This window comes from Rhinatrema bivittatum, chromosome 19 (genome assembly GCF_901001135.1).
Source record: "Rhinatrema bivittatum chromosome 19, aRhiBiv1.1, whole genome shotgun sequence".
NCBI lineage: Eukaryota > Metazoa > Chordata > Amphibia > Gymnophiona > Rhinatrematidae > Rhinatrema > Rhinatrema bivittatum.
In genome coordinates, this window is record NC_042633.1 from 24,249,327 (window position 1) to 24,271,783 (window position 22,457).

The 22,457-nt window shown below is 52.3% G+C and overlaps 2 protein-coding genes across 2 annotated transcripts; both read left to right on the forward strand.

Moving 5' to 3' along the window:
• Positions 1-9,335: 9,335 nt before the first annotated feature.
• On the forward strand, positions 9,336-11,296 carry LOC115080910 (ferritin heavy chain B). Its single transcript, XM_029585370.1, has 4 exons — positions 9,336-9,575; positions 10,368-10,514; positions 10,665-10,790; positions 11,019-11,296. The coding sequence occupies exons 1-4, from the start codon at positions 9,474-9,476 to the stop codon at positions 11,169-11,171; spliced, it is 528 nt and encodes a 175-aa protein (XP_029441230.1). The 5' UTR covers positions 9,336-9,473; the 3' UTR covers positions 11,172-11,296.
• A 6,264-nt stretch (positions 11,297-17,560) lies between these two features.
• On the forward strand, positions 17,561-19,895 carry LOC115080993 (ferritin light chain, oocyte isoform-like). The gene is made up of 4 exons (XM_029585494.1): positions 17,561-17,779; positions 18,745-18,891; positions 19,204-19,329; positions 19,648-19,895. Exons 1-4 carry the CDS (start codon positions 17,678-17,680, stop codon positions 19,804-19,806), a joined length of 534 nt encoding a protein of 177 aa, XP_029441354.1. The 5' UTR covers positions 17,561-17,677; the 3' UTR covers positions 19,807-19,895.
• Positions 19,896-22,457: the final 2,562 nt, after the last annotated feature.

Below are 22,457 nucleotides of genomic sequence, written 5' to 3' on the forward strand. Positions count from 1 at the left end.
GAAGAGCCCAGGGTGAGAGAAATACTGCCTAAGGTGAGGTGGAGTCATAGAAACAGAAATGACAGCAGAAAAGGACCAATGGTCCATCCAGTCTGCCCAGCAAGCTTATGGTAGTTTTTGCCACACCATACAAGTCACCCGCATACGTATCAGTTTCCCAGACTGTCAAAGTCGGGGCGCTCATTGGTTGCTGTACAAACCCAATTCCCCTTTCCCCCCTGCCGTTGAAGCAGAGAGCACTGATGGAGTTGCGTCAGCAGTAAGAAGGTTTATTGATTAAGGGCAGTAACCGCCGCACCAGCGAGTTACCCCCATGCACGCTTTTCCTCATTCCCATCCTCTAAGCCTTTAGGGATCCCCAGTGTTTATCCCGTGCCCCTTTGAAATCTTTCACTGTTTTGGTTTTTACCACCCCCTCCGGAAGGGCATTCCAGGCATCCACCACCCTCTCAGTGAAGAAATATTTCCTGACATTGGTTCTTAGTCTTCCTCCCTGGAGTTTCATTTCGTGACCCCTAGTTCTTCTGATTTCTTTCCAACAGAAAAGGTTTGATGTTTGTGCATCATTAAACCTTTCAGGTATCTGAAGGTCTGTATCACATTTCCCCGGCACCTCCTCTCCTCCAGGGTCTACATATTGAGATCCTTCACCTCTCCTCATAAGTCTTCTCATACTGACCCCACACCCTTTTGGCCGCCCTTCTCTGGACCGCCTCCATCCTGTCTCTGTCCCTTTTGAGATACGGGCACTAGTACTGAGCACAGAACTCCAGGTGAGGCCTCACCCAGGTCCTGTACAAGGGGATTATCACCACCTCCTTTTCCTTACTGGTGATTCCTCTCTCTATGCAGCCCAGCGTTCTTCTGGCTTTAGCTATCGCCTTGTCACATTGCTTCACCATCTTCAGATCTCTCCAAGGTCCCTCTCTTGGTCTGTGCACATCAGCCCTTCACCCCCCATCACATGCAGCTCTTTTGGATAACCACACCCCAGACGCACGACTCTGCACTTCTTGGCATTGAATCCCAGCTGCCATATCTTTGACCACTGTTCAAGCTTTCTTAAATCTCTTCTCATTCTCTCTACTCCTTCCGGCATGTCCACTCTGTTGCAGATCTTAGTATCATCTGCAAAAAGACAAACTTTACCTTCTATCCCTTCTGCAACGTCGCTCACAAAGATATTGAACAGAACCGGTCCCAACACCAATCCCTGCAGCACTCCACTTAACACTGCTCTCTCTTCAGAGTAGGTTCCATTTAGCATCACACGCTGTCTTCTCTCCATCAACCAGTTTGCAATCCAGACCACCACTTTGGCGCTCACTCCCAAGCTTCTCCTTTTATTCACAAGCCTCCTATGCGGGACCGTAACAAAAGCTTTGCTGAAATCCAAATAGATCACATCAGGCGCTCTTCCTCGATCCAATTCTTTAGTCACCCAATCAAAAAAATCAATCAGATTTGTCTGACAGGAGCTTCCCGTAGTGAATCTATGTTGCCTTGGGTCCAGCAATTCTAAATGTAGATAGTTCACTATCCTTTCCTTCAGCAGAGTCTTGATTCATTTTCCCACCTCTGAGATGAGGCTAACCGGCCTGCAGTTTCCCGCCTCTTCTCGGCTCCCACTCTTCTGAAGCGGGACCACCACCGCTCTTCTCCAGTCACTCGGCACCACTCCTGTTTCCAGAGATCTATTGAACAGCGGCGGCGCCAGCACATCTCTGAGCTCCCTCAGTATCCTGGGATGAACCTCATCTGCCCCCATGGCCTTGTCCACTTTCAGTTTTCCTAACCCTTCCTCCATAAATGGAGTTTCATCTACTCTACCCCCCTTCTACGATTTTGATAACAAGTGACGGTCCTTCTCTGGGGACTTCTTTAGTGAACACCGAACTGAAGTATTTGTTTAATATTTCGGCCATTTCTTTGTCTCTCTCCAAACATTGATCTTTGTTACCTTTCAGTTTCACTAAACCACTTCGGAGCTTTCTCCTTTCTCTGATGTATCTGAAAAAGGCTTTGTCACCTCTCTTTACCTCTTTGGCAATCCTTCCTACCACCTGACTTTTTACTTTCCTGATTTCTTTCTTCGTCTCCCTCAGTTTCACCAGATATTCTTCCCTGTGCTCCTCCCTTTCGGATCCTTTATATTTCTTGAACGTTGTTCTTTTATTTTATCAGCCACTTCCTTTGAGAACCAGATCGGTTTCTTATTTCTTTTGCTTTTGATTACTTTTCTAACATACGGGCCAATATAGTAAAAGTTGCGGGAGAGCGGGCGAACGCCCACTCTCCTGGTGCGTGCACAGGCCACTCTCCTGTGCGCGCGATTCTGTATTTAAATGAGGGCCCGCGGCAAAAAGAGATGCTAGGGACACGAGCGTGTCCCTAGCACCTCTTTTTTGACAGGAGCGGCAGCTGTCAGCGGGTTTGACAGCCAATGCTCAATTTTGCCGGCGTCGGTTCTCAAACCTGCTGACAGCCACGGGTTCGGAAAACGGACGCCGGCAAAATTGAGCGTCCGGTTTTCAACCCGCGAGCCGCAGGCCAATTTCAAATTTATTTTTTTTTTAACTTTTTTTAACTTTCGGGACCTCCGACTTAATATCGCCATGATATTAAGTCGGAGGGTGCACAGAAAAGCAGTTTTTACTGCATTTCTGGGCACTTTCCCAGCGCCCGGAGAAATTAGCGCCTACCTTTGGGTAGGCGCTAATTTCTGAAAGTAAAATGTGTGCCTTGGCTGCACATTTTGCTTTCTAAATCGCGCAGGAATAACTAATAGGGCCATCAACTTGCATTTGCATGTTGCGGGCGCTATTAGGTTCGGGGGGGTTGGACGCGCGTTTTCGACGTGCTATTGCCCCATACTGAATAAGGGGTAAAGCTAGCGCATCGAAAACGCGCGTCCAATCGCGGGTTAACAGTGCGCTCCACCAGAGCGCACTGTACTGTATCGGCCTGTTAGTATTTGTTGCCTTTGTAATTGCTCCTTTTAGTTTGGCCCACAGTTGTTCCACCTCGCCCATTTTCTCCCAGTCTTCTAGTCCTACCTCCGGATATGCCCCCATTTCTACAAAGTCCGTATTTTTGAAATTCAAAACTCGGGTCTTCGTGTGACTTCTCCATATCCTATTTGCGATATCAAACCATACCGTCTGATGATCCCTGGTGCTGAGGTGGGCACCCACCCGGACATTAGAGACATTCCCCCCGTTAGTGAGCACTAGGTTGAGTACAGCTCCCTCCCTCCTGGGTTCCGTTACCATTTGTTTGAACAGAGCCCCTGGCAGGGCATCCACTATCTCTCTACTTCTGTTAGATTACGCAGAAGGGATTCTCCAGTATATGTCCGGCAGATTAAAATCTCCAACAATCACCACTTCTCCCTTCCTTCCCACCCTCTGGATGTTTTCGACCAGATCTCTGTCCAGTTCTTCTGTTTGAGTCTGAGGCCTGTAAACCACTCCGGTAAAAATGGATGCCACATCATCTTGTTTTAGGATGGCCCATAATGCTTCTTCCCTATCCCACTTCCCTTGCAGTTCAGCTGCTTGGATATTGCTTCTGACATAAAGAGCTACTCCTCCCCCTCTTCTGTCCTCTCTGTCCTTCCTTAACAAGTTATAGCCCGGTATGGCCGTATCCCAGTCTGGAGAATCTGTGAACCAAGTCTCTGTAATTGCAACAATGTCCAAGTCCGCCTCCACCATTAGGGCCTGCAGGCCTGGGATTTTGTTGCGCATTTGTAGTCATTGCTTTCCAATTGTTCTCTCTTGATTTGTTGCACTTCCGAGAGACCTCCAGTAATCCCCTGTGTCTGGCACTGCAGTGATGTGAGACCTGAGGCCTGTGACTCCAGTCCTGGCTCAGTGCCAACCTTCCAGCCCCACCCTGTGCCTTGCCACCCCCATCCCTGCCCAAAGCGCACTGCCCTTTGCCCGATTTTTCCAGCGTGGTTCCCTCTCTGTCGCTCAGACCTTTCAGGAGTCCGGGATGGGTTTATGGCTTTAAATAGCACCAGGTTCATAGCATGGCACCCTTCTGCCTTGTCCGCTCCACTCACCTGCAACCTGCAGCATCTGGCAGTGTGGGGCTTTGCCATAGAGCACGCTGTGCCACCCAAGCCCACGTATGAAGGACAGACCATGCGGAAGATTTCACTCAGCACCCAGTACAAAGGGCCAGAAATACCCTGAGGAGGGCGGGCTGTCTCTTATCATGTGTATAGCACCACCTCCTCTCCTTCCCACTCCCCTGATATTGGCATGTGCTGTCTCTGCACACACCCCATAAAGCTCCTCAGCACTGCCAGGAATGTCTCTTACAGCAGTGGTGGGCAAACTACAGCCTATGGGTCAAATCTGGGCCCTTAAGACCTTTCTTCAGGCCCACCTGTCCCTTGCTAATGCTGCATTATGTGTGGCCTGCTGATGCTCTGATCTGCCTGCCCGACGTCATCAAAGGCCAAGTTGTCCCCCTTGATGACACAAAACATCAAGCAATTAAGCAGGCTGATCACAAGGAGAGACCCTATGCAATGGCGCACTGGCAGGGTTCCCACCCCCTACCAGCGAGGAGCTACCATGTGCGATGGCGCGATGGTGGGGTTCTCACCCCCACTAGAGAGGAGATATCACGTGCGATGGCACACTGGCAGGGTTCCCACCCCCCTCCAGTGAGGAGATACCATGTGCGATGGCACACTGGCAGGGTTCCCACCCCCCTCCAGTGAGGAGATACCATGTGCGATGGCACACTGGCAGGGTTCCCACCCCCCACCAGTGAGGAGATACCATGTGCGATGGCACGCTGGCAGGGTTCCCAACTCCCCACCAGTGAGGAGATACCATGTGCGATGGCACGCTGGCAGGGTTCCCACCCCCCACCAGTGAGGAGATACCATGTGCGATGGCACGCTGGCAGGGTTCCCACCCCCCACCAGTGAGGAGATACCATGTGCGATGGCACACTGTCAGGGTTCCCACCCCCCACCAGTGAGGAGATACCATGTGCGATGGCACGCTGGCAGGGTTCCCACTCCCCACCAGTGAGGAGATACCATGTGCAATGGTGCACTGGAGGTCTTCCCACCCCCCACCAGTGAGGAGATACCATGTGCGATGGTGCACTGGAGGTCTTCCCATCCCCCACCAGTGAGGAGATACCATGTGCGATGGTGCACTGGAGGTCTTCCCACCCCCCACCAGTGAGGAGATACCATGTGCGATGGTGCACTGGAGGTCTTCCCATCCCCCACCAGTGAGGAGATACCATGTGCGATGGTGCACTGGAGGTCTTCCCACCCCCCACCAGTGAGGAGATACCATGTTCAATGGCACACTAATGGGGTTCCCACCCCCATCAGCAAGAAGGAGAGATCCGGTGTGACAGTGTGCCGGCAAGATTCCCTCCCTGCCAGTGAGGAGAGGCCCTGTGCTGCTGTAGGTGTGATGGTAACCTGGCAGCAGGCTGAGTAGGACATCCTGGGGAGGAGTGGTGGGTAATAATGGGTTCTAACTAAAAAGGAAGGGGTATGAGTAAGGGAATGAATGAGGGGGTGAAAGGGAGGCATGGAAAGGAAGAGAGAGGGAAGGAGGGGAAAGGGGTGACTGAAAGGGAAGAGGTGAATAAGTGGGAGGGAAAGGGTGAGTGAGGGGAGGGGAAAGAGCGGGGGGGTGGGGGGGAGGCTGTGAGTGACAGAGGGAAGGGAATGAGTGGGAGTGAGTGGGAAGGGGGTGAGAATGAGAAACAGAAGGGGGTGAGTGACTGACAGGGAATGGGAGGGTGAGTGACAGAGGAGAGAGAAAGGATTGAATAGGAGCAAGAGAGTGAGTGACCAAGAAGGAAGGGGAGGGAAGGAAATAAAGGGAGTGAATTGGAAGGGTGGTGTGATTGAGGGGTAGGAGGGGAAGGGGTGAGGGGGGAGTGACTGAGAGGAAAGGGGTAGGAATGAGGCAAGGGAAAATGGTGAGTGGAAGTGAGGGGCGAGTGATAGAGGGAAGGGAAGGGGATTGAGTGGGAGGGGGAGTGACAAAGGGGAGGGAAGAGGGTAAGCGGTTGAGTGACTGAGAGAGAAAGGGGTTGAATGATAGGGAGGGGGTTGAGTGAGAGGGGAGGGAGGAAGTAGAAGGGTGCGTGAGGGTGAGTGCGTGTGAATAAATGTGTGTGTCAGTGAGAGCGAAAGGGTGACTGGAAAGCAAACGTTTCCAGCTATGGAGGGGGGACGCTTTGGGTTAATCCTATTAGCTTTAATTATTGGGTGCTTGATATGTCTGTGGTTTTGAAATAGTTGATTTTTGGAAACCTTTTTTTTCAATCCTTCTTCTTCTTAATGATTAGATATTGTTCTATTTGTCTGAGTTGAAGTCCTCTTTTTCTTAGTATGTTTTACTTGCTGTTGTGATGGATGATTTTGTTCTTATTTCTTCTTGGGCGTTAGTGGTTTCCAGTTCCGTTTTTATTTTTTGTCCTCTGCACCCTTTCTATGGATATTTTCTGGCCTTTTTATTCTTAGCTGCTGCGTTGGGGACCGAAGTGAGGCAGTCTGCTCGATGAGGATACACCGTGCACCTCCTGGGTTGAAGGCTTTGCTGATTTGGGTTGCGTGACTGAAGGGGGCTCCTCGGGGGGCTAAAAATGATGGCGCTTAAGCCTGCTGGATCCTGAAACGCCTGCAGCCAGGGCTGGGGGTTTGCTTGCCGTGTTGAGGAGCTCCAAGGGCCTCAGCTCCCAGCCCTCATTGTGGGATGATACCGCGTAATGAGGCCCCCAGCACAGGGCCCACCGCTGTCTTGGCGCACCCCTGTTTTCCTCACTGCACGACCCCCTCCGCAGCAGGGCTGGAGAATAGGGGCTCCCCCATGCTCTCTCTGCCCTGCCCATGCCCTGTGATACCTTGGTGGATCTCTCGCATCCTTGAACCCCCCCCCCCCCCCCCAACACTGCCACCACCACTGGGCGTTGCCTATGGCCCTCCCTTTATTTATTTATTTAACACATTTCTATACCGTTTTACCAGTACTAAGACTGTTCAAAGCGGTTTACAATGATAAAATAAAAGTAAAATAAAATAATTAAAAATAAACCGAAATAAAACAGAAATGCAGTAAAGTAAGAATAAAAATACAATGAAATAATTATCAATAACATAAATTAGGATGGTATGAGAGAAGAATTGGCGGCTACATTATTAAAACTTCAAAGATCAGAAAATCATGTAAAGGTATTAATTAAAACATTAATAAAGCATAACTAAAGAAAAACAGCCCATCTAGTATTATTACTCCAAACTAAGGAGTTTCCATCTCTTTAAAAGCTATTTGAAACAAATGAGTTTTCAGTGCTGTAGGCACCTGCAGTCCTTTCAGTTCTCTGCCCATCCCCATCCCCACCTTACCTAAACCTGCTCAGCATTCAGAGCCACAACCCTTCCCCGCCCCAGTCTCTCAATCTGCCCCTTCCAGTATAAACGGCATAGCTCCCCACCCAGACCTCCGAGCCCACCCCTCCAGTACGGACAGAATGAGCCCGGCTCAGAAATGCTTCATTGTCTGGGTGGGAATTGTCCTGAAGACATTTTCTGGAGGCTCAGAAACCAAAAGCCAATAGTGGGCAGCGAGCGCAGGCAGGGGCTGCGTGGGCAGGTCCTTGTGTCTGTGGCTCGTGCGTGTTTCTCGGTGTTACTTGTGCATCTCTCTCCCCATCAGTGAGGCTAAGACACCATTGAATAGACTTCCCAAATTCTCTTCCGCTGCTAGCTCTTCAGTAGCTTTTCTGTGGCTGGGTCTATAGTGTGTGTGGGTGTAGTGCACTATGCATGACTGTATGTGGCTGTGTGTCTGGTGAGTGTAGCGTGCTGTGTGTAGGGAGGGACCGGCGTGCCATTCTAGCAGGCAGCTCTGCCTTCAGTAAATTCCTTTTACAAAAGGAGCCACAGTCAAGGTCTGTTGTGGCTCTCGGGATCCTGGCCTTCAGGTCGAGGATTGCTCTGTCCCTGCTCCACGTGGCTTCCATCCTGCTGAGTCATGTCGGGCTTGCACTGGCCCTCGTGCGCCTCGGACTTTTCTGCTGCATCACAGTGACTTGACTACCTTGTGAGAGCCGCCTCACTGTCCTGGAAGGAGCCATTGCGTGGGCCTCCAGCCCTGCCTATGGGGTGTGGGGAACCCTGACCTAAAACCCTGTCTACCTGGAGGAATCCTGGGGCTGACGGTGCTTTGGGGATTCTCACCCCCAGGTGGACCAGAGATATGTGGGAGAAGCAGGTACAGAGGATCCTCAGTGGTGGGGGAGTGAGGGGACAGCTAGCCCTCATTCCCTCACTCCTTGGAGTGAGGGAATGAGGGCTAGCTGTCACCTGTGCCTGGTCAGTGGCCATTAGACTTGGGTTTGATGCCCTGGCACCTGTACTTCTGATATTTTGCTCTCTGTGAGTTATTCTGCAGGGTCAGCGCTCCCCACCCCTCTGGGCCACTGGAAGGGGCTCTGCCTCCCCCCTCAAGAAATGCCTCCTGCAGCACACACAGAGCTGTCACTAACCCAGTGGCCTTACTTTTATTTTAATTTTTTTTGGTCATTTTTTTTCGCCTTATTTATTTTACTAGTTATGAGTGGTACTTTGGTATCAAGTGTAAAACTGTAATGCCAAGAAAATGATCTGCCTCGGATGCTGAGCGACCTCCTGGGTGCATTGTGGGACTTGTCGTTCTGGCTAGCGGCACCAGCCTGAGGCTCACACAAACCCCACAGCCCCCCCGCCAGGGTTACGGTTTCCCCTCCCTCCTTCCCTCTTTCCCATCAGTGCACAGGTGCATGCCTGGCAGTGGTCCCCTCGTCTTTCTCCCTAGCCTCTGCGCAGGGAGTGTACCTTCCTTGTCAGCTGCATCACATTCGTGTGATTTTTCTTCAGGCCTTCTCTTCTGTGCTCCCTGCGGGATGCAGGGCACAGTTACTTTGTCTCTTTCGGTGGGAGAGCGGGCTGGTGCCCCTCTCCCGGGCACTTTCGTATGGTCTGAAATAGGCCTGAGGCTCACACAATTCCCTTGCAAGCTGCCTGTGCACCTCTGACTTTGACCCCATTCCTGCTAGGAGTGGGGAGGCAATGCCACAGTGATGAGATGGCAAAAGGCCTAGGATCGGTGGGGATTGGAGCTCTCTTTTTGTTTATTGCTCTGCACACAACTGGGGGCGGAGGGGGAGAGGCAGATGGACGGAAGAGCCTGGGGGTGATCTCACCCAGAGGGAAGGGAAAGGGTGCAGGGCGTGGGGCTCTGCGATTGGTGGGAGCCCTGGCCCCGCCTCTCCTCCCGGGCTATATAAGCAGGGGCTCCTTTGTCTCTCTCCCAGATTCCGGCTCTGAGCTGTGTTCTTGCTTCAACAGTGATTGAACGGAACCGCCTCCGAGTCCTCCCCGCAGCCCTCCGCTCTTTGTCTTCTTTCTTCGCCACCCGAACCAACGAAACGCCGTTATGGAGTCCCAGGTGCGCCAGAACTTCCACCGTGAGTGCGAGGCAGCCATCAACCGCATGGTGAACCTGGAGCTGTACGCCTCCTACACCTACCTCTCCATGGTAAGTGCCCCGGGGGGTTGGGTGCTCCTGGCTCCCCATCCGAGCAGCCGGGGGTGCAGGTGATCTTCCGATCCCTACATCTTCATGGTGCGTGATGTCCCCTCTCCTCCTATCTCTACCCCAGGGGATAAGGTATCTTCCCCGCCTGCCTTCTACACCTATTACCTGCCTTCTGCAGGGGGGTGGGCTCCGCCTCTAGGCTTAGTTTGGCTTCTGCCTCTTTCCCCTCCATGGTGTCTCCCGCAGGCTGCTCTCTACCATGGTGCTTAGGCTCGGAAGGGTGGTCTGTCCCTGTGCCCTCCTTTGAGTGGGGTGGGTCTCTAGAGATCGAGCTGCAGCAGCTCCTGGGTGGGGTTCTCGACCCCTGCTTTTAGGGTCTCTCTCTGCCTTCTCCTGGTCCCATTGCAGCGGGGATGCGCCATGCAGGAGTTAAATAGCTGCTGGCCTGAACCCGATTTCCTCCCCTAAGCTGCTGTTTACCGGAGCCTGCTCTCTGCGGGCTCCTCCCCACCTCCCCTTACCTGTCTGAACCTGTTGGGAGAGCCTCTCCAGGGAGGCGGGGCTGCCCAAAGGTCAGGGAAGCGCCCTCGGCTACCGATTATTCTGGTTTGTAAGGTTTGAGGTCGGTGTCTTCCTGTTCTGTAAACAGGGGGCGGGTGCTAGCCCTAGGGGGCGGGGAGGCAGTAAAACTAACTCCCGGTCTAGGGCTCCCTCCTGATCTTGGGTATCACCTCCCCGGGACTGGGTAAGGGGGTTCGGGCACTAACAACCTCCTCTCTGTCTTCTCTCCAGTCCTTCTACTTTGACCGGGACGATGTGGCCCTGCACCACGTGGCCGAGTACTTCAAGGAGCAGAGCCACGAGGAGCGGGAGCATGCAGAGAAGTTCCTCAAGTACCAGAACAAGCGAGGAGGCCGGGCCGTGCTGCAGGACGTCAAGGTGAGTGGTGTTTGTCTGTTAAAAAAAAAAAAAAAAAAAAAGTGGGAGGTGTAAACCCGCTGGCGGTGGGCATGGCTGCAACACCTGTATACGTTGCCTATATCTGAAGGGTGATCTATGGCTACCACCCCCCCCCCCTCTATCTTGCAGAAGCCAGAGCGTGACGAGTGGGGTAACACCCTGGAGGCCATGCAAGCTGCCCTTCAGCTGGAGAAGACTGTGAACCAGGCCCTGCTGGACCTGCACAAGTTGGCTTCGGACAAGGTTGACCCCCAAGTGAGTATCAAGCTGCTTCCTGCATTACTAGGGGGGGAGGATATAGTGGAGCACTTCAGGCTTGCCCAGGGCACCAGGTGTGAGGGGGAAATCTTCTCCTATAGATCAGCATAGATGGGGGCACTGCAGGAATACTCAGTTGAGATGACGGGGACTAAGCTTTCACACAGTGCTCTTCCAGGGGTAATGAGCACACAGTAACAACTTTCTCTGTCCTTCTTACTGCAGCTGTGTGACTTCCTGGAGAATGAGTACCTGGAGGAGCAGGTGAAGGCCATCAAGCAGCTGGGCGACTACATCACCAACCTGAAGCTCCTGGGGGTGCCCCAGAATGGCATGGGCGAGTACCTGTTTGACAAGCACAGCATGAAGAGCAGCTAAAGTGGCCTTGCCTGGTTCTGGAGGAGGGGGGGTGGATGCACCCGTCATCCCCCAGCTCTATCTATGGTGACGGCTTGTTTGTCAAACATGATTTTTCCAATAAAGTTGTGTGTTTAGCATTTAAACTTGGCTGGGGTTTTTTTCTTCATGGTGGGGGTGAGTTTATCTTAAAGCTGCACTTTGGTTATCAGTCAAGGTCCTCTACTCCAACCCTATTCCCCCCCCCCCCCCCCCCCCCCCCTGAGAAGGAGGCAGACCACACAAAACTGCTTCTCATGTTGTGCCCTGCGGTAGGGAAGCTGCAGCCTTGCTGGTGCTAAGATTCCCCTTGGCTTGGCTTAGGAGGCTTTTACCTATTTTCCCCACCTCTGCAGATGAAGGCAGATCACAATTGGAGGAGTAGGACCTGCATGTCAAACGCCAAGCTGTGGTCACTCTTCTTAGACTCTGCTTTGCTAGCTGCCTTCAGTATCACCTGACCTGCTTCCAGTTTATTTGTGCATGGGCACCAGCCCTGCTGCTAACTGTCCTTTAGTTACCCATGCACCCCACTCAGCACTTCAACTTCCTCTTTCATTTTTTGTTGTCCTGCTCTGCTGTCCTTTTTGTTAAGGAGATGGGCATAGAGTACATGACCACAGCAATCCCCTCCCTGTACCTCCTTTGACAGACTGACCAGCCCCTAAGGGCCAGAAGCTGTGCCTGCCTCTGCAAGGAAGCCTCATCTTGCCCAGAAGTGCAGAGACAGTAAACTGGCATCCAGTACTCACTCATAAAACAAGACCTCAAGCAAGGCACCTCCATCAGCTGAGGACCCTACTAAGTACTCTGCCTATGCGTAACACCAAATCAGGGAAGAACTGGGCTGACAGCAGCTGCTTCAGGTGAGGGTTAGGGGGAACTGACTATGGGTCACAGAATATGGCCTGGACACCTGCCCACAGTCCCTACTGGCAAACAGGTACCGGTGGTGGCTAAACCTACCTGTAGCAGTCTACTTCTGGCGATGTGTGGGCTCTGCCTCACAGCCTCCACCCAGGGTTATCTGCTGCAGTTATTTAAATCCTGAGCCTTCCCCCCCACATGGTGAAACTGGGCTTCATTGGCTCACATTTAGCTTTGGCTGTCCTGGGCTAGTGCGAGCATCTGCCCTTTGTGTTATGGTGCTGTGATCTGTTATACTGTATCCCAACACTGCTGCTACCTCGTATCATTGGTACCTATCCTGTTCCGCCTTAGTCCAGTTCTATAATGTTACCTTGTCATTGTCACCTATCCTGTTACAATCTCACTGCATATCCTGGAGCTATGTGGGCTGGGCCCTGCACCCCCCTTACACAGCACCCAATGCCCCTAGCCTTGGATTCCAGCAGGATCTAGACACTGAGATGCCCCTACCCCTAAATTCAGGTTATTTACAGGGGGGGGGGAGATCAGCCAGCTATGACAAACCCCCTCCACACACACACACACACTGCATTCTGGGACTTGCAGTGTGACAATTCAGCCTCAAGCCAGCTACAATTTATTAATAAAGACCGAAGTTTGCTGTAGACTTACATTGTCTTAAGTGTGCAAGTATCCTGCCATTTCTTTTTCTGAATTTCTATGTTCAAGCAGGGGAAAGGACCAGTTACTTACAGTTGCACATTTCTTTTAGGCTAGGCAGAAATATTTTGAACCTTAAATACCTCTGGGTGGGATGATCCCCTCCCCCCACCAAAAGGAAATGAAAGCCTCATAAGGGTGAGCGGGGAAGGTCCATCAAGCCCAGCATCCTCTTTCACACCTTTTCTCCTTTGTGTGTGGCATTAAAATCCCTGAAAGCAGGAGCCAGATCTGAGCAGCCATTTTGCTGCGCTTCTCCCGTGGGGGAAGGCCTCGGAGGCGCTCCTTGCCGTGACCGTGTTGCCCCGTGCGTGTGTGTGTGTTTGGGTGGGGGGACACATGAGGGTTTTGGCTGTTGGAAGAGGGGACTCTCTTCCCTGACGGACCCTTTCCTGACAAAATTGGGTGGCGGGAACAAGCAGACCTTCTAGAATCTTCCCCCCCCCCATCACCTGTTCCCTTTGTAGCTGGCACGAGCTGTTTACCTTTTCCTCGAGGATGATTGGAGGACTACATAATCTAAGACCCCCCACTCGAGTAACTGACCAATCAGAGTAGGGGAGCAGGTATATACAGGGCTCCTGGGGGTCCACTTCTGGTCAGGGAGGAGCTGAAGAGGCTGAGGCTGGCGGCGCAGCAGACTCCCTCCCCCAGACTCTCGGCCAGCAGAGGGGTGGCTGGCGGGGACTCGGCCTCTCGGCCAGTGGTGGCTCGGACTGCCCTTCCTGGGGTCTGCGGGTCCCAGTGCCCCGCCCCATAAAAGAGCTTCAATGGCTGAGCTGCTCCGGCGGCTCCTTCCACCTGAATTACTGCCTCTCTCCTCCCCAATAAACTCCCTAGGGCCCCCTGCTTCGCCTCTCGTGTCCTCATTCTCTGTATGCCTGGGATGCGCAATGCTTGCGGTGTGAATGGACGGAAACTGGGTTGAAGCCTTGATGCGGCGTTACCGCTCACAAGGCTAGCTCCTTGTGCTAATTCAACCACTGGCGCCTGCGTGGGACTCTGGGGTGGGGAAAGGTGAGTGCCAGCTGGAAGGCGGTAAAGCTGGTCCTGTGTGAGAACAGATGGGTAGGGGACTTTTTGGGAGTGCCCCACAGCTCTACCCTAGGACTGGTCCAGACGGGGTGAGGGAGAGCGGCTTAGCACTCTCCCTCAGGAGTCCCCTGCAGCCATGCCCTGGGTCACCCAGCAGTGCCAGATGCTTCCCCAGGAGTTCTCCACTGCCATGCCCAGGGTCACATATCAGCATGGGGGGCCCCAAAGCTTATCACCTACCCCAGGAGACCCCCACAGCCATGCCCTGAGTCAATCATTAGAGGCAGGCGAGGAAGAGCATTGCACACTCCCTCAGGAGCTCCCCACAGCCTCTCCCCTTGTCTTTAAGGATGACCTTGTACACAGAGCAGCAGATAAACTCTCTATGGGGCGGGAGAACTTCTATGTTTTTGTTTGAATCAGCACCTTGGCCCTGGAAAAAAATGGTGTCAGCAGTCAATCCCCGCCACTCCTCCCTCTGCAGCCTTGTGACTCTCAGCCCTCTCAGCCACGCCACTTCTGCTTTCTCCGAACTGCTAAACTGTGATCCATGGAGGAGGGAGGGTGTCCCCCAGGGGTGGGGGTGTGTGTTGGGGCGGGGTACTGGGCTACTCTGGGCCTCCTGAATTTGGAGTTTACCCGCACCTGAACTTACCCTCCTGCTCTCTGACTGCCCTCGCCCTCGCCATGCAGTCTGTAGCACCACAATCCCAGATCTGTTCTCTAGTGAGGGGACCCCCCATGGCTCAGCTCCTGTACAAAACAGATCATGAACCAGGCTTGCGCTAAATCCAAATAAATAGCACCAACTGCCTCCTGGAAGGGTGCCCCCCTGGGTCGAGCCAGGCCTGGGTTTAATCCAATGGTGCCCAGTTTCCCGCCCCCCCCCCCCCAGCTCACACTCCACCAGTGCTCGCTGACCCAGATCCTGGCTGGATCACTAGCAGAGTCAGCTGCTTGGGACAGGGGACGACTCCTTCTGCCGAGGGGAAGAGCTGATCTCCCCCAGACCGGTCTGACTGTGGCTAGAGCAGGGCTGTCGTGCAGCAGCCACACCTGGGCAGAAGAGAACTGGCTCTGGACGGCACCCCTCGCCCAGGGTGTCACCTTGGCGGGTTTGTGTACAAACAGGATACACCTGCCGCCCAGTGACAGATTTAAGGTTTGGATGCCCCTAGGCACTACTGGTGCTGCTAACACCCCTTGCCTGCCCTTGACAAAAGACAATAGAGCAGAAGGTATAAAGCAGGGGATTTTTTGTTGCCTCCAGTGACTGGGCACGAACTTAGTGCTGTGAGCTGTCCCAGCGTGCAAGGCTGGGAGCCTCGCCTGCTCAGCAGGGACCAGAGACACATTCACCTTCAGGGTACCCTTACTCCTCCTCCCCCATCAGTAATGTTACTGTCAGACCTGTGGGAGGGGCCCTGCACACCAGCTGCCTGTCTGTCAGGCCCTTTCTCTTATTGCTGCTCCAGTGTGTGTACCCCAGGCATGCTGTCAGCCCACATTCCTGGCACCTGGAGATTGGAATCCGCTCCTAATGCCCCACCTCTGATTCTTGGTTACCCTCCTCCCCCCCCCCGAGCTCTCCTTGTGGCATCTCAAACCCACAAACACCTAAAAGAGGATTCGCACCCAGCCAGGTACCCCTGAAGGAGCCCCAAAGCTAGGGCTGGTGCTTCCATTAGGTGAATTGGGCGCTCAGCTAAAAGGGCTACCATTTTGAGAGGGGCAAAACGCCAGCAGTCTGAGGCCAGTTGGGACACTGGCGGAGCCCATCCTGCCAGCGGGCCGAGGAATGCAGGAGGAAACCGGAAGCTGCAGCTTTAGTGGAGGGTGTGGAGGGACGGTGACAGAGAGAGAGAGGGGGGAACAATGCAGTGGAGGAAAGACGAAATGCAGGCACTATGGGCAGGAATCAGAGAGAAAGAGGTGATGTTGGGCAGAGGTTACAAGATCTAGAGGGTGCCACCGGTAGGAGGGGGTAGGGAGAGGAGATGCAAAAAGCAAGGTTTGCCTAGGGTGCCAAATGCCCCTTGCACGGGTCCTCCTAACCTGCTGACTCATGGCCCATCAGGAAGCACAAAACCCGAGCTGTTGTGATCCAGGGCTCCACTCCCTCCTCCTCCTCCTCCTGCCTGTGACATAACGCAGCAAAAAAATAAAATAAAATAAAAAATCCACCCAGGAGGAGGAGGGGGGGAGGGGCGGAGGCAAGCTGAACCTCAAAGTAAAGCTGTTCCTGCGCCCCCTCACTATACTGCGAGGAAGTACAGTCACATGCAGACATCTGGCAATGTCCAGCAGAGCTAAAACCTCAGCCCGCCTGCCCACAGCCTGAGCTTACTGCTCCACCGCCACTCTCCAGGAAGGGAAACTGTAAACAGTAAAACTGTGCCAATGTGAGCCGGGGGGGGGGGGGGGGGAATGGAGTCAGAGAGAAGTGACCCCCCCCCCCTCAACATATACAAACAAAGCACCAGCCGGGAGAGAGATACACACACACACACACACATCATCCACAGGGAGTCAGAGGGCAGAGATTCTCACACACACACACACACAGCATGCGCAGGGAGTTACGGGGCAGAGAGAGTGAGAGAGAGACATCATCCACAGGGAGTCAGAGGGCAGAGATTCTCACACACACACACACAGCATGCGCAGGGAGTTACGGGGCAGAGAGAGTGAGAGAGAGACATCATCCACAGGGAGTCAGAGGGCAGAGATTCTCACACACACACACACACACACACACAGCATGCGCAGGGAGTTACAGGGCAGAGAGAGTGAGAGAGACACATCATCCACAGGGAGTCAGAGGGCAGAGATTCTCACACACACACATCATGCGCAGGGAGTTACAGGGCAGAGAGAGTGAGAGAGAGACATCATCCACAGGGAGTCAGAGGGCAGAGATTCTCACACACACACACACACACACAGCATGCGCATGGAGTTACAGGGCAGAGAGAGTGAGAGAGAGACATCATCCACAGGGAGTCAGAGGGCAGAGATTCTCACACACACACACACAGCATGCGCAGGGAGTTACGGGGCAGAGAGAGTGAGAGAGAGACATCATCCACAGGGAGTCAGAGGGCAGAGATTCTCACACACACACATCATGCGCAGGGAGTTACAGGGCAGAGAGAGTGAGAGAGAGACATCATCCACAGGGAGTCAGAGGGCAGAGATTCTCTCACTCACACACTTACTCTCTCTCTCTCCCAGCAGGGAGATACAGAGCAGAGACACCTCCGGTAGGGAGTCACCTCAGAGTGTCTCTCTGTCTCCCTGCTCCCAGCTGCTGCTTGCCTGTCACACACTTACAGCTCTAGGTACTGCAGAGGCGAAAGGGAGCACCAAGCTCAGGCTGTGTTCTTCTGAAAGTCCGATTCAGATGAACTTTATTTGCATGCCAGTTTTACATGTATCACACATAAAAGTCATTTGCTCTCTGATTTCCTGGGGAGCCTGTGTCTGCCTGCGGCTCTGGGGATTTCATTGGCTCTCCTAGCAGGGGTAAGGGGGTGGGGGGGGGCTATTTCCAAAGCTCGGCTGGGGAACATCGTTCTCTTCTCCGGTGCCCCTAGTGGGGAAGGGGGTTCAATGTTCAAGGCTCACTGGTTTTGGGGCAGCCGAAAGCCGCCCCGCCCCTTTAAAGGAAACGTTTCGAGGGTGGACAGAGGGGAGGGACTGCGAACAGCCACCTCCTCCCTGGGCTATAAAGGGACCCAGCAGAGGGTGCCCTTCCAGAGAGAGCCTCCCCGAGTCTTGCTTCAACAGTGATTGGACGGACCGGGGTCCCCACACTTTTTTATTTTGCAGCTTTCCTACCGTCTCTCCCAGCAGCCACCAGTATGAGCTCCCAGATCCGCCAGAACTACCACCAGGAGAGCGAGGCATGCGTGAACCGCCTGGTGAGCCTGCAGCTGCAGGCCTCCTACACCTACCTGGCCCTGGTAAGCGGGGCGAGGGCGCTGTCCGCGGGTGCGTGCAGCGCGTGCACGAGGAGACTGCTGGTTGTGGGGGTCAGGCCCCTCTGGGGAGCCTCTGTTCCCCCCCCCCCCTCCCTTCCAAGCTCACGCGTTTAGCTCGCGATCGTGTAGTCTGTGGTGGGTGGGAGGGCTGAGGCTGCTCTGGTCCCGCCCTCTTCTGAAGGTAGCAGTTTGGGAGGGGATGAGCTTCCTCGTCTTGCCTTCTGTTTAGGCTGTAAACAAGGTTCAGTGCTGCTCCTCTGGGGAGGACGGAGAAATTAAAGCTGCCAACCTGTAAGTGTGATCTCTCCTTCTCCCCCCCCCCCCCCCCCCCCACGAAGATGGGACTGGGAAGGGCCCCTTGCACACCTCTGCACTGCCTCCCACTTCAGCTTGTGGTAAGGTTTTAGCTGGTTCTCGTCTTCCCCCCCCCCCCCCCCCTTCCCCAGGATTGGGGAAACTCAGTGCTTTTCTGTTCCTGGGAGGTGCTGCTGGATTGTTAGTTTAGCTATTTAAACGTCCATCTGAGTGTGGCTGCTATGGGGGTCATACCTTCATACACAAGGCTTCTTGACCTTGGAGGCTCCAATGCAAGGGTGGAAATCTTCTTCTTCTTCTTCTTTTGGAGAGTGAAACAATCTATTGAAGTAGAGTGCATGGGGAAGGGCTGCCCCCCCCCCCCCCCCCCGCATGTCTATGTAGCTCTTCTGCCATTTAGAAGAATGGGGGAGGGGTGTTTAACTTCAGTCTCCAGCTCTATGCCACTTTCCTGGGGGTAGTTTGGAAGCCAGCCAGGCCTGTAATGGCTCCTCCTTCCCCATCCCCCTTTGATGGTATTAGACCTGAAAAGTGGGGGGAGCTCCTGGGAGGCTGGGCCTGTGCTGCTGCTGGAGGGCTCTTAATGCTCTATGGGGAGGCTGCTGACTTGCTGCTGTTCTCATCTCTTGTAGGGCTATTACTTTGACCGGGATGATGTGGCCCTGGCTAAGTTCTCCAGCTTCTTCCGGGAGCAGTCTGAGGAGAAGCGAGAGCAGTCAGAGAAATTCCTGAAGTTCCAGAACAAGCGTGGGGGGCGAGTGGTCCTGCAAGATGTGAAGGTAAAACAAGGGGAGGGGGGTGATGCCATGTCATGCACTTCTACCCTTTCAGGACAGGATTGGGGCTGCCAAACCCAGTCTGATCTTAACAGGAGCAAAAAATGTTTCCTGCTCTTGGTGACCCTTTTGATTTCTGCCCATTACTAACTCAGTGCCACTAGATTGGGTGCAATATTAAAATGGCTGCAGCCATCCAGGACCTCTTGTGGTGCTGCTGCTTGTCTTGGCTTTTGGCTGACTCTATAGGCCTGGGCAGCAGCGTTTTGCTTATCTAGGGATTGTGCTGCTGCTTACGAAGATGCTCTGTTGCAGAAGCCTGAATTGGATGCATGGGGGAATGGGACCCAGGCCATGGAGCATGCCCTGAAACTGGAGAGGACTCTGAACCAGGCACTGCTGGACCTGCACAAGGTTGCCATGGACCATGCTGATCCCCACGTATGTATCTCTTTGGTGCCAGCTATGGTAAAGGTACTTGACCAAGGGACAAATGCAGCGGACACCACTAGGCACACAATAGCCCAGATGTGCCTAAGCAAAGGGACATGTAGGAAGGGCCTGAACTCTAAACTTAGTCATGTGCTCAGTTCAGAGGGATTTGGAGCCACTTAATTGGACTTGAACGCAGTCCATATGTTATGGAGCATATAGGGGTTTGCCCTACTGCAGGGGTGGGTGACTGGAGACCCTAGCTATAGCCTTCCATGCCATCTGGCTGACTTTATCTCCTTTTTCATCTTTTATAATTCTGGACAGATGTGTGACTTCCTAGAGTCCCACTTCCTGGACAAAGAGGTGAAGTTGATCAAGAAGCTGGGAGACCACCGCACCAATCTGGCCCGGCTGAAGGCGGCAGAAGTGGGCATGGGGGAGTACCTCTTTGACAAGCTGACACTGGGCGAGGACAGCGACTAGATGGGAGGGGTATAAGTGTCCCCCTTCCCCTGCACAGTGGTGGGGGTAAGGAGCTGTTACTGAATTACAATAAAAGAAATTCTGGCACAGTCTTGTCTGTCTGCTTCTGTGGAGTTGGGAGGAAAAGCAGGGCCAATTTCCTCTAGTTGTAGTGAAGGGGATCCTTCGTGCAAGCCGGAGGGATGTCTTTCCATATAAAGCAGGAGGAGAATATCACAAACATTTGAACTGCTCCTGTGAGATGCTGGACATGCAGCTATATCCAACAGGTATCTGCAGAGACCACTGCCCAGTCCTGGGGTTTAATTCACTTGCCAGAACATGCTGGGCCTTGCATTCTTATTCTCTTTGAATGCAACAGTCCAACTACTGGAAATCCAAGACAGGCTTAGCTTCTCTCCTTCCACTGCATAACCTTCTCTGCTTTAGATGTAAACAGTGAGATAAGGTCACTTAATTTAGTCTTAAGTCCCCTTTCTGAACTTACCCCCCACATCCTCTCCTGGAGTGAGTGCCCCTAGTGGTTGCAGTGCATTACTGTAGGACTTTGCCTAGCCTCAGCACAGCTTTTGGCTAAACCTGGATATGGGGCTCCAGGTGTCCCAGGAGAACACCTTAAGCATATACAATTTGCCAAAAGGTCGATCCAACCCTAGTATGCTGTTTCTGACAACAGCCCATCCAAGTTGCAAGTACCTGGCAGGATCCCCCAAAACCTTAAGGCCATGCTCCTTATCTCGGGGATAAGGAAGAAGTCCTCCTCAATGGCTTATGGCCTCCTTCCTCCAGGAACTTGTCTAAGCCTTTTAAACCCAGTTATACCCATAGCTTTCACCACATCCTCCAGCAACAAATTCCAGAGCTTAATTATGCATTGAGAACAAAAAATTAGTTTTTTTTTAATGTCTCCTAGTCTCTCTTGAAAGAGTAAACTGATTTTTTTTTAATGCATTCAACTCCATTATATAGACCTCTATCCTATCTCCTCTAATTTGAAGAGTTCTGACCTCTTCTTGCTACCTCTAATTCTGACATGCACTACTTTTTTTTTGTTGAGGCAGAGATCAGAACTGCACACAATAGGCAAGTTTCCACAGCAGTGATACAAGAGGTATCCTATTCTATTGCATTCTTCCCATCCTACTTTGTTTTCTTGGTCACTACTGCCCACCAAGGAGAGCTTCACCATAATGCCTACGTCATTTCTGGGGGTGGTGACTCTAAGGGGGAACTGTGTGTTCTGTAGCTAGAATTTGGGTTGCTTTTCCCTAAGTGCATCACTTTGCACTTGTTCACAAAACTTAATTTGACAGATTAGATGCTCCTTGTGACTTAACATTGAATAGGTTTTGTATCAGCAAGTTTGATCATCTCCCTCTGTTTCCATTTCTACCTCAATTATAAATGTTTAAGTAGCAGTTGCAGAACAGATCCTGGGGGGGGGGGGTTCCTCCATTATCTGATATTTCAGCTTTCTCTAGGGGGGGGGGAATAAAGTTAGCCAGTCTTGTAGAAAATGGTTTAAAAGCCAGGGGGCCTAGGCAGCCCCAGCCAGTCTGTTTTCAGGCTGTCCACAATGCATATGTATGGGATGAGGTAGTGCATGCAAACTGATCTTATATTCATTCTGGATGTCCTATAACCCACCACTGGCTGCAACTCCTCCAGGAGTGGGTTAGGAACTGGTTTTTACCCTATCTACAATAGAACATGGCTGCTTATCCTGATCTTAATTTCCTTAGTGTCTCCTGAGGTACTCTTTTTGGCGTTTTCAGAAAGCATAAGAACAAGCCCAGCATCCTGTTTCCAACAGAGGCCAATCCAGGCCATAAGAACCTGGCAAGTACCCAAAAACTAAGTCTATTCCATGTAACCATTGCTAATGGCAGTGGCTATTCTCTAAGTGAACTTAATAGCAGGTAATGGACTTCTCCTCCAAGAACTTATCCAATCCTTTTTTAAACCCTGCTATACTAACTGCACTAACCACATCCTCTGGCAACAAATTCCAGAGTTTAATTGTGCATAGAGTGAAAAAGAACTTTCTCTGATTAGTCTTAAATGTGCCCCATGCTAACTTCAAGGAGTGCCCCCTAGTCTTTCTACTATCCGAAAGAGTAAATAACAGATTCACATCTACCTGTTCTAGACCTCTCATGATTTTAAACACCTCTGTCATCTCTTCTCCAAGCTGAAAAGTCCAAACCTCTTTAATCTTTCCTCATAGGGGAGCTGTTCCATTCCCCTTATTTTGGTAGCCCTTCTCTGTACCTTCTCCATTGCAATTATCTTTTTTGAGATGCGATGACCAGAATTGTACACAGTATTCAAGGTGCGGTCTCACCATGGAGCGATACAGAGGCATTATGACCTTTTCCGTTTTATTCACCATTCCCTTTCTAATTCCCAACATTCTGTTTGCTTTTTTTGTCTGCTGCAGCACACTGAGCCGACGATTTCAATGTGTTATCCACTATGACACCTAGATCTTTCTTGGGTTGTAGCACCTAATATGGAACCCAACATTGTGTAATTATAGCATGGGTTGTTTTTCCCTATATGCATCACCTTGCACTTAACCACATTAAATTGCATCTGCCATTTGGATGCCCAATTTTCCAGTCTCACAAGGTCTGCTTGTGATTTAACTA

What these genes read in the sequence shown, in the direction of transcription:
- LOC115080910 (XM_029585370.1), top strand. Translation starts at nt 9,474, where the DNA reads ATGGAGTCCCAGGTGCGCCAGAACTTCCACCGTGAGTGCGAGGCAGCC. An exon ending in CCGTGCTGCAGGACGTCAAG is followed by an intron (nt 10,515 to 10,664) that starts GTGAGTGGTGTT and finishes TCTATCTTGCAG; the next exon opens with AAGCCAGAGCGTGACGAGTG. An exon ending in CGGACAAGGTTGACCCCCAA is followed by an intron (nt 10,791 to 11,018) that starts GTGAGTATCAAG and finishes TTCTTACTGCAG; the next exon opens with CTGTGTGACTTCCTGGAGAA.
- LOC115080993 (XM_029585494.1), top strand. Translation starts at nt 17,678, where the DNA reads ATGAGCTCCCAGATCCGCCAGAACTACCACCAGGAGAGCGAGGCATGC. An exon ending in TGGTCCTGCAAGATGTGAAG is followed by an intron (nt 18,892 to 19,203) that starts GTAAAACAAGGG and finishes GCTCTGTTGCAG; the next exon opens with AAGCCTGAATTGGATGCATG. An exon ending in TGGACCATGCTGATCCCCAC is followed by an intron (nt 19,330 to 19,647) that starts GTATGTATCTCT and finishes AATTCTGGACAG; the next exon opens with ATGTGTGACTTCCTAGAGTC.